Here is a 12105-nt window from a genome sequence, read left to right on the forward strand (position 1 = left end):
TCCCTAGAGGCAAACTTGGTTAGGTATAGAAGTCTGTCCTTCCTATTACAGTGTTGAAAAAATCTCAATTTCCACCCGTCCCATTTAATATTCCTATTTTGGGCACCCTCTGCTCTTGGATACTTAATTTTTATTATGTGCAGACAGAACCTGAGTTAACACTGTTCAAAATTATCTTAATATAGAATAATATTGCCTGGTTATCAGATCTTTCAGGTTTGTTTTATAAACCTGAATTTTTAAATAGCCTTTGTTTGTTGATTCTTGTGAATTTGGTTTGGCTCCTGCATATCCTGAGCCACACTTAAGGATATGACATCTAGAGAATATCATTGAGCTAAAATAAACATGAATGTAGTATTGAAAGAGAGAGTGTTATAAATGAACAGCCCCAGGCATACAAGTGTATATTTGTGTGTGTATGTGTTAGTAGGGATATTCACTTCCACCCATTCTGACTAGGTGATGGTGTTTGTTTACTGCCAGTAGAATCAACCAACTTCCTCCTAACCCGCACCAACTACCCTGATAAAGTCAACTCTTCAGTTGCCTATAACCCTAGCCTGAAGAACTCAATCCCAGTCCTAGGACATGTGTGCATGTGTGCACATACACAGATATATATTATCCTTATTTTTATAAGTTCAGCTTTTTGTTGTTGTTAAAGGATGAACTCTAATTTGGCTTCTTTTAAATCTCAAACTTGAAGGTGACATAGGCTTTATTTGGATAGTAAACTACCTTATTCTAAGCACCATAGTCTAGTCTAGGTGTTCTGAAACAGTCTAGGATCTTTAGATCTTAAATTATGGATCTTGATTCTGAGATATAAGCCCCAAATTCCATATCATAAGAAGTGCGTGTGTGTGTGTGTGCGCGCGCGTGTGTGTAATGATTCCTTGGAAGACTCTTGTACTTATAGAATAATTCTTTAGCTTTCAAATCAGAATATATATAAGAAGTGTAATTCTTTAATTTTATAATCTTTTTTTGCATTCCTAAAAAATTTTACCTTTTTCAGTGGCAAAAGATAACTGCACCTCTTTTTAGAACAGTTTTTAAAAATTAGGCCTTTGATTATTTTTAAGTTCCTTGTTAAGAGATTTCTAATATAATAAAGGTAAAGATTTTCTTTGATCCAACTTATGTCAGTTTTACTTAATAAATAATGTCTTATATTTCTTCTGGATTATAGCTCACTGAATTTTTTAATCCATTCTTATATTTGTAGAGACTCTTACAAAGTAGATTTTTCTACTATGAAATATAATAATGGTTGATTTAAAATGATAAGACCCCTCTATTTAGCATAAGCAGCAGAGCATTAACTTGATTTGAATGGATCGTTACTTCTTTATGTTCTCCAATTTTATACCTTCCTGAGTCTTATTTCAGTCCCAATGAGAGAAAAGGCCGAGTTTTTAGTGAATGATTATTATGGAAATTTAAAAAATCGATATAAACTTATTTGTGTTACCAATTGGAACAATTTATATACTACAAGTATTTATGGACACTTGATTATACATTTTCATCTTTGCTTAGGTACATAATTACATTGTTGTTTTCTGTTGGACTTAGGTGAAATTGTAACTTCAGGAGATGCTGTTGATAAGTTTTTATTAAGTTTTCAAGATTGTTGCAGGCATATTACATTCTTCAGACATCTTCTGGTAATTTATACACATTCAAAACAGACATACTCAGCTTCTACATTGCTTCCAATAGAAACTATTCAGTTTTCGTTATTGCTGTGACTATAATCTGTAACAACAACTTCTACGATATAGGTAACTTTAGATTTGTGCTTTAGTACAAATCGTAGTAGCCATCATTTGTTAAGCACTTGCCATGTGTTAGGATTGATACTGAGCATTTTATATGTTCTATCTTATTTAAACAGAGTACAGAGATCCTTCCTATGTCTGAATAGGGTATAGTGCCTTATAAACTGAAAACATATAATAGTAAATTTATGGATTAGACTCAGAATTGGAATCTACAGTCCTGAGTTCTTTTTTGGAGTTTTCTGTTGATTTACTCTATGACTTTGGATTAGTCATAGAATTTATTATTGTGTCTATTTCTTCACTTACAAAAAGAGAAGTAATGATATATGTCCTCTGTATTATGTAATATAGGAATATGTTAACTATTTAAATAGAGAATATAGGTGTTTTGTAAGAAAAGCATAACTACTGATGTGACTATTTCTTCTATTATTCAATAATAGGCTAAATAATAGTCTTCATATTTAGCTTTCCAATGCAGTGAATAAGAGAAATAAGAGCTCTTTCAGAGTATTATAAATTTATGTGGTGCATAATGTCATAATACTAGCATTATAAATATTGTGTCATCCTTGTACTTAACTAAAAATGCTTTATATGGGACATCCTTTAGTTAACTCTTTAGTTTTATAAGCATGGTAACACATATCATTACCCCTTTTTACAAATGGAAAACAGAGATAAATTTCTGGGGCATAAAAACAAAAGCTGATTTTTGTTTAATATGTGAATAATGAAGGACGTATAGATTATAAATCATGAATAAAGAGCCTGATCACAAAGTGAGAGGCTAGTAGCTTTAAAATCAATCTTTAGACAAGCAAAACTGTAGAGAGCAAGTTATTTAATTCGAGCGACAGCGTGCCATAGCCTCCAAACACTTATGTACATACATTTTTCTCCCATCTTTACTAGGAACTTCTACTTAGTTAAGCTTATCTCAAGACCATAGATGGATTGGATTTCTTTGTTTTTAGGAAGTACAGTATTTATTTACCTCTTTCCCAGTTGGCCCCTAATTTTAAAACTGAGGGTGGTTATGAGATGACAAAATACAATACCTTATAATAATAATTAAAATGAAAGAAGCTGTTTTGTTTCTTTCTCTCTTCTCAGCATTTAGTCTACTCATTCCACATCTTTTACCTCACCTTTTTCTTGTTTCTCTCACTTTGTCACATGTTCTGTTTTGGTGAGAAATGAGTTTTGCAGAAAGAGAACTTCACACATGATAATTACATGTTTCTAATGTGGATGTCACCGGTGAGAATTATTCATCTCAGGCAAAGGAGCAAAGTTTTAGACTTAGCAAAATCAGTTGGCAGTGAGCCATTTGCAGATAGTACTTACAAGCCTAAAGTAGGAGCTTGTTTCTTTTATTCTCAATTAGGATATTGAAGCACAACCTGAAGTTATGTTGTTATATGAAAATTTAAAACTTGCACTGCTTTAAGTAAATCAAGTAATTTTGTGTGATCATTCATAAAGTAAAAATCTAATGTATAGTTTTTTTAGGCAGCTGTTATATTTCTACTTATGTACTACTAACCACATTAAACAAAAGTCCAGAGTAACTTGTAAAGAGACTAGAGTATACATTCTCCAGTTCACTAACTAGACATCAGCTTTTCAATACAATTTCAAATTGGATTATCTTTCAACTTCATCTTCCTTCAGGTTTGAGAAAAAAGACATTTTCCCATCTCTACATATCAGTTTTTGAGGAACATGCTTCTCCTTCTTGTAGCAGTAGTCTTTAACCACTTAGTCACACTGTTATATACACTAATGTGTTGTGATTGGTTGAAAGGTGTTTGTAAACAATACAAAATTAACAAAATCTGCAAATGAATGTTTTTAATTAATTAGAATAAATTTAAGGTTGCTCTTACAATAATGTAACTCTTACTGTCATTCTGCTTTTTTCTTAAATGAGAGGAGAAAGGAGTAGATTTATATCTGGTGCTCCTTGAACATCCCTAGGCGTTAGTCATATATGTAAATTTTAGACATTATTTCTGTGTAGTCCAGAGAAAAATATAATAAAGATAGCTTCTTTGTACTGTAGGATACTTACAAGGGCAGGCTCTGAATTGTTGGTTTATTATTACCCTTTTTTAAAGTGTAAAATAAAATTAATGTGTTTGTCCTTTAATGGATAGAATCAGGAAAATTTAATTGGCTGGCATCGAACAGCCTATTTTTACCTAATGTATCTCTTCACTAGGTCTACATTTTGCCCTTATGAAGGATCTTCACATTTATTTCAGTCTCCTTTACAAAGCTGAATATAAGGTGGTAATGAAGATTAAATCAAGTAGTACACATTATTAATCTGCCTCATTACGTCCATCTGCAGTGTGTTTTTCAAAATGTGGACTCTGTGCAGCATCGCAAGTAGAACCTGGCAACTTGTTAGAAATGCAAATTTTGAGGCCCCGGTCAGACATTCTGAATCAAAGTCTCTAGGTGGGGCCCTGCAACTGGTGTTTAACAAGGCGAATAGGAGATTCTGATCCATCTAAAGTTTGAGAACCACTGCTCTAACCTTATTCCACATTGATGGTTTAAAGACATTGTTAGTATCCCTTAGATAGTGTTTCATAGGTAGTCTTTGATACTTAAGATTATTTAATCAGCAGAGGGCACTGCAGTAATTGTTAGGAGGAAATTTTATTAAATCTACATAGTCAAGTAACAAGCATGTAAATGTTAATACTAATTATACTCTGTTAACAAATGTCTATAAAAAAGTAAAAGCACTATACTAAATGATTTTTCACAGTAACTATGTATATAAGGAATTTCTTCATATTTACATGTAGCCATTGCATATCCTGTACATATTTAAACATCATTGCCTGTTAGCAATAACATTTTTTTAAGGTCATTTTTCCTGTGAAGTTAAAAATGGACCTGAATTTCATTGACAAGTTCCCTGGGCTACAGAATCATTGTTTATGACACCCTTTTTTTGCAACTTGAGCAGTCTTTGAAGCATCTTTTTGACTTCGATGTTATCTTCAAAGCATCAAGGGTAAAAGGAAGAGATTATAATAAGTGATTTTCCATAGGAGGTTGCAACTTTCATAGTTTAGAAAGTATTTAGAAGGTAAAGATAAAATGCCATATTTAAAGAGAATAGCTAAGTACAATTAAAACTCATTATTTTTGGACTCTACTAGTTCAGAAAGGGTTATATCTGAAGTAGGTCTAAAAATTTCTACTATTGCTCAAGGAAAAAAGGAATTTGATAATCAAATTAATAATGTATAAGAAAGTGGGAAACAGAAAGTCAAGCTAATTAAGAAAAAAATGGTTTCCAATGTTTGATGGCATCCTTTTGCCATTGATTATGAATAGTCTGATAATGAATACTTGTTATCTACTCGTTAACAGGTACGGATAACCTTCATTTATCTATATCATGCTAGTATATATAATTGAAAGGATAAAGCTACATTCGTTAAAACTATTCTTCTGTTTGGATTTTTTAATAATTTCTTATTTTGCTCTACATTAAGTTTAACTCTCTTGTTATTTGCCTTCTAGCTGTGCCTCCCCATTTACAGTTTATAGATATTTTCACCCAATTCTTGCCCTCTGTCCATCTTCCAATTCTCACTTCATTTGACTGCTTGTTTGCTTTAGATCCCACTATTTCAGTATTCTGCTTCCTGCCCTGCACTTGCCAATATTCTAACATTTAAGTTCTTGCTCTCCATTCTCTTTCCTTTTGTCTTTAGTTCTCAATCACTAGGTTGTTTCTAGATTAGGTTTCTGAATTTTTGTATTATTCCTGTTCTCTAACCAGTATGAGCAAAACTGTAAGGAGGTAAAGAGAGTTGGAAAGTAAAAGCATAAAGAGAATTGACATGTATTGAATACATACCCTATGCTAGGTGATTTGCTTATATTATTTAGCTCTCATAATATGTAGATTTGTTTCATTTTATCTCCATTTTATTCATATGTACACTGAAGCTCAGAGAGATTAAGCATTTTGTTCTAATGCACAGAACAACTAGGTAATAAAGTCAGGTTTCAACCTATATTGGTTCATTTATTTATTCTTTTTTTTTATTCAACAAAAATTTATTGAATACATATACTTCATGTTGGGTATTGTGTAGGTATTACATCAGATCCAGCTTTTACTCTCCTGGACCTTAACTGGGTCTGACTTCACAGATGGTGATCTTTCTGCTATACCAAACAGCTTAAGAGGAAAAGAAAATAGAAGGTTCTGATGTTTTATGGAAAAGATATAGTTGATATAAATGTAAGAAAGACCATATTTGTGCATTATTTAGGGATATCTTATTGAAAAGTTTGGTTTGTGTCTAGTCCTAGAGAGTCTTACAGTCTCCCCCTTACTCACCACTGTCAGCACCAATGCCTTTTTGTGACATCACCACAATATATATTTTCCTTTTCTGTTTTAAAATATACAAGACTTACATCTATATGCCCAAATTCTCTGGAAAGTCTTCAGAAAGAATTACCTGTCTTCTCTAAATTATATTTGGAAAAAAATGAAGACCTCTGTATAAAGAATCCATCTATCCATCTATCCATCATCCATCATCCATATATTTATTAATACTATAAAAAGTATTTAGGATTATTTACTCAAATACATAAAGCACAACTAAACTTTTAATAAGATAAATGTGGAAAAATTGGGCAAGAAAAAATAAGGTGAAATTAGATTGTGTTCAGTAAGCCTACTAAAAAGATATCTACAAATTTGTTTTCAAGGGTAACTTGATTTACAGGCATCATAATTTAAAAATAAACTGATAGCACAGAAAATTACCGATTCCTAGTTATGACACTTAAGAGGAAATTTTTCCTATGAGTTTTCCTAAAGAGGACTACAGTGCAATGTGATAAACAATGACCTCAAACACTTTAATATAAATATGAATTTCACTGAGCCATTCATTGGATCCAATTGCATGCCACAGAAGCACATCCAGTAAAAGAACTGCTTTGAAAAGTGAAAGGAGGCATTCCACTGTGATCTGGCCAAACCCAATTGTATATTTTAGAGGATCTAGAAAAATTAATGAATTATATCTCTTTTAGGTAATTCTCAAATGTAATATGTCAATTGAGTTTTTCACATACTAGATGACAGCGAGTTTACACACTCTTATGTTTGTTTTTACTAATGCAATCAATGCCTAGAATACTACCTTGTATATAGTAGGTGCTTATAAATAATGTATAGATGGATAAATGTTGTGCTTTAAAGTATCTGTTTAAGTAAAAGACTTCCTCTTAGCTCTCTGTTGATATTTTCTTCCCCTATCCTTAAATAAAGTGTGCTGCTATACTTTGGAGTACATCATTAGAACATGGAAATAGTGTTTCTTCTCAAGAGACCTCAAAATCATACTAGATAGATTAAATTTGGAAAACAAGGGATAGTGTCTAAATAATGCCAACTTGACAGTTTTTAGCTATGTATTTAAATGAAAGTAATTAACTCCCAAATTTAGGAATTTAAGAATTCCCTTTTGTCTTGCCTGCTGGCCCTTTATTTTTATAACAGGTTTTATTGGAAAACATTATGGTAGTGTTAGTTTTCCTTTAAAATTTCTGTCATTAAGTATTGTATTATGCTGGGATTCAGTGGACCAGTAGATTACATCAATTCTAGTAGTCTTTTATTCTGTGTAGTTATAAGGGCTTAACTAATTTATTTATACACATCGTAAAAGTTTATTTATACCACCTACTAGCATCTAACACATACTTGATGCATTTTAACTGCTTTGCCCAGTCCTCAACCTAAATTTTGCCCAGAGCTACAATCATATTTAGGAATACATCTCTACTGCTAAAAGTTTGGTTTGTGTCTAGTCCTAGAGAGTCTTACAGTCTCCCCCTTACTCACCACTGTCAGCACCAATGCCTTTTTGTGACATCATAATTTACTTTTTATTTCATTTGCAATTTTCTTATTTCCTGGAATACTTTCTTTTGCAAGCTTTATTTCTGTAGTGCCCCTAAGTATTGTAATCTGCCATATGTGTAGAAACAGAGGATTAGAAATGGATTAAATTACATATTTCACTCCCAACTTTTAACCTAAAACATAACTTTACCATCACAGAATGATAAATATGTACCTATTTTGATTGACCTTTAGAAAATGAAATTTTCCTGTCTCCATCATTAGCTATTACAGGTTTAACCATACTTGTCTTAAGAATGCCCTATCTTAAAACTTCTATTGTATAGTTAAAGCTATCACCTCATTAATTCTTTTAAAAAACAATTAGATAATTAATTTATATTGAAGATATGGAAGATGGTACTACAGTTTTTCTTCTACCCAATACACAGGAAAAGTTAACCTGGTGACTTCTTGAGTTCCTTTTAATTGTATCATAAAATTGTAGAGTTAGGAGAGATACAAGTGATCTCAGGTTTTTAGGGACTAATTATTTCAAAAGTAATAGACAAAGAAAAATACCCAGAGTTCATACCCTATGAAAATCTATTGAGCTATTATAGCAATCTGAGATTTCATTTTAAAATTTAGGTTATTAGGCGAGATGAGACTTTTATCAAATACTTCTGAGTTGTAAGGAACAATAAGAAAGGTTTACTAATATAAAAGTTCCCTGGATGTCCTGGTCCTCGGCTTTTATTCAGTGGTCCCAAAGAACAATCTTGATACCTTAAAAATGGGGAAGTACAAAGTATGGTTTATAGAAAGCATGATTTATCATTATTTTTAAATTAATTTTACTACTCTTCCTTCCTTCTTTTTGGCTAATTTCACTCAGTCTGCTATTTAATCTTTAATTACAGGCCACAAAAGAAGTAATAGAACGGGAAGCGCCAGGGATGGCCCTGGCAATGCTGATGGGATCACTTAATGTTACACCTCTGGGCATGCTCTCTAGGTAAGAAAGTCACCAACATGTTGCCAAGAAAATTAATTCCATACCACTAGTCACTACAATAGACTCATAAACCTAAGAAACTTGAGTCATAACACTTAAGTTTGTCCCCTTTCTTCCCCAAAATTAAATTCTTAGTTTCCTGTTTAGTTAAATCTTGGCCACAGATTCCTTCAAGTTCTTTGTTTTATTTTTTTATTTTTGCATATTATATTTAAAGTTTTAGAAAATATTATATTACTGCTAAAAGGTGTCAGTCCTAACCCAGAGGAGAGTCCAGCTTATTAAGATGTAACATTGTTCTTTTTTTGTGATTATTTGTAATCATTAATTAATATTTATTAATTGTCATTAAATACTAAGTTAATAAAACTAAAAAGAGTTTCGAAAATAAGTTCTCAAAAGTTAGGAAATTTTATTCTAATTTATAAATAGGAATATTGATGTGTGGTCATGAGAAAAAGCTCAATTAATAATATGTTATTATTATATTAAATTAGTATATTTAAAACTATGCCTTTGTTGACATAAATGTTGAAATCCATCCTCGATCTGATGGTTTAGTTATTTGTTATTATTTTAGAAACTCTTAGATTAAAATTTATTTTAATGTGGACAACATATATCATTTAAGTTTAAGACAAATTTAGTGAGAATCTGTTGATTTAATGACTATTAGACAGTTGATCTCAGAGCAACCTAAAAATACACAGCTGCTTGATAATTTAAGAGTTTCAAAATTATTATTTATAGCCATTTATTGATCCTGTATGAAACATTATTATAAAAGTAAATATATTCACTTAGTGCATGGAATATAAGTCATAATGCCCTTTCTATTTCTTACACTAAGTTTATATTCCATTAATGGCAGCCACTTGAAGCATAGCTCAGGGAAATGTGAGTGATTCATCAGATACGGTAATCTCTTTGCTGTCACATGTACCTATATTATAACATTTTATTTTAGTAACAGCAAAAATAGAATTAAAGTAGTATGATAGATATATTAAATTTAAAAGTCTATGCTGATCTTTAAGGAACTTACATTGATTCTTTTATTTTTTTTAACCCTTATATTACCTACACATATGAGGTTAGCGGTCGCATTTGATTCTTTTTCTCTATGGAATTAAGAGTGATCTTTGAATATAAAAGAAATCTTGGCATACAAAAAATATAGTCAAGAAAGAATTAAACTTCATCTCCTGTTAATTCTTTTATAATGAAAATTCTAATTCAGCAAACATGAAAATACTTTATTTACCAGGCTCCATATTAACCATCAGAGATACTAAGGTTAGGAAAATAAGACATGGTCCTCACCTTAAGGGTCCCACAGTTTACCTGAAGAACTTGTTCTTTGCAACTTTTAAGGTAACTCTTTAAATAGAAGATAGCTTTCTTGATCCAGTATAGGAATATCACTTTTCATCTTATTGAAAGATTCTTCTGGATTAATTTCTCCTCTACCTTTTGAATCCACATAATAACAGAGCATCAGCAGGAGCTTATTCTAAGTACTTTGAAGTAAGCTCATCATCTTTATGCAGAAGGCTTTGAAAATTAAAATATAATACATGGCAGGGTAACAGACTCTTTTGACTTTTCTTTCCATTCATTGCTGACTTGACCAAGAGTTTATTCACAGATTTGGAACAGCAATAATTGTCTATATGAGTTATAGAAAAGGGAATTGGGGAATAATTCCATGAATGTTCATTTTTTGTGCTTTTTAAAGTCTTTTTTTAAATTGCTGTTTTTAAAACAGCCATGATTAGATTGATGATTCTTTTCTATATAGCATTTTTTCCTTGTATATACTTTGAGCTTTGAACGTGCTTCTGTTATAACACATGCTGTATTGTAATTATTTACCTATTTGTCTGTATTACCTAATTTGTATAAAATCTTTAAGAACAAGAATTTTATCTTATTCATTTTACATTCTAAGTTCCCAAAACAACTTCTAACACATAGTAAGTATTCAAATACTGTTTGTTGTTAAGGTTACTGTTGATAAATCAATATTTCATCCTAGTTCTAATAGAGGTAAAGTAATGCATCATGTTGATGCCTTGCATTTCTATTTTTGTCTCTAGAGAGTATAATTAAATAAAAATAATTTGAAAATAATTAAATCTGTTTTAAATCGTTTTCATCTACTTGGTTAACTCAACATCCTACAGAGTTTTTATTTTATACAAGTAAGTTGAAAGATAGGACCAAGTAATAGTTAAGAGCATCATCTCTGAAGGTAGATGGCTGGGGTTCTGTTCTAGCTCTACTACTTAGTAGCTGCATCACATCTTTTTTATTTTTGTTTTCTCATCTGTATAATGAAGATGTTGATAATACCAGCCTTCTTGGACTATGGGAGTTAGTCCATGTAAAGCGCTTAGAACAACAATTGATTTATAATAAGTCTTATTTAAGTGTTGATCATTATCGTTTTTTGTTGAGAGTTCCATTTCTAAGAGCAAATCTGCTAGAAACACCTTCTAATAGCTTTTCCTTCATCTGGAAATGCCTTTATCTTACCTTCATTCCTAAAGGATATTTTCACTAGATATCAAATCCTGGATTGACAGTTGATTCTTTCAGCACATTAAAAAAAAATGTTATTTCACTGTTTTCTGGCTCCATGATTCCTACCAAAACATAAGTGATTCAGAGAAAGCAATGCTAAGAGGGAACATTATAGCTGTAAATGCTTGCAGATCTCAAAACAACCATCTAACAATACAACTTAAGGCACTAAAGAACAAACAAAACCCAAAGCTAGCAGAAGGAAGAGTATGGGAAAGATTAAAACAGAAATAAATTAAAAAGTGGAAAAACAATACAGAAATATCAACTAAACTAAATATTGGTTCTTCAAAAAGATCAATAAAATTAACAAACCTTTGCTATATTAACTAAGAAAAAAGAGAAAATTCAAACTACTAAGCTCAGAAATGAAAGGACATTACTACCAATTCTACAGAAATAAAAAGGACTAAGAGTACTATGAACAATTGTATGGCAATAAATTGTGTAACCTACATGAAATGGACAAATTCCTATAAACACAGAGCCTACCAGATTGAATCACAAAGAAATAGAAAATCCAAATTTATGTGTAACTGGTAAGGAGATTGAATCAGTAATAAAAAAACAAAAAAAACAAAAAAACAAAAACTAACCTGTAAATAAAAGCCAGTATCAGATGGCTTTACTGAATAATTCTACCAAACATTAACAAAATGGACACCAGTCCTTCTTGAACTATTCCAAAAAATTGAAGAGAAGGGAACACTTCCTAACTAATTACATGAGACCAACATTGCCCTGATACCAAAACAGACAAAAAACTACAAGAAAACTACAGACCAATATTCTTTATGAGCATTGAT

At 31.3% G+C, this 12105-nt stretch overlaps 1 protein-coding gene across 7 annotated transcripts in view; it reads left to right on the forward strand.

Annotated features, from left to right (window-relative positions):
• Positions 1 to 12105, forward strand: part of GPHN (gephyrin) — a 390228-nt gene that overhangs the window by 160014 nt on the left and 218109 nt on the right. For all 7 annotated transcript variants that reach the window (XM_006915134.2, XM_015591978.1, XM_025049111.1 and 4 more), the window contains exon 5: positions 8619 to 8713. In XM_006915134.2, the coding sequence (XP_006915196.1) occupies positions 8619 to 8713 (95 nt within the window). The remainder of the gene's footprint in view (positions 1 to 8618; positions 8714 to 12105) is intronic.

This window comes from Pteropus alecto, unplaced genomic scaffold (assembly GCF_000325575.1).
Source record: "Pteropus alecto unplaced genomic scaffold, ASM32557v1 scaffold276, whole genome shotgun sequence".
NCBI lineage: Eukaryota > Metazoa > Chordata > Mammalia > Chiroptera > Pteropodidae > Pteropus > Pteropus alecto.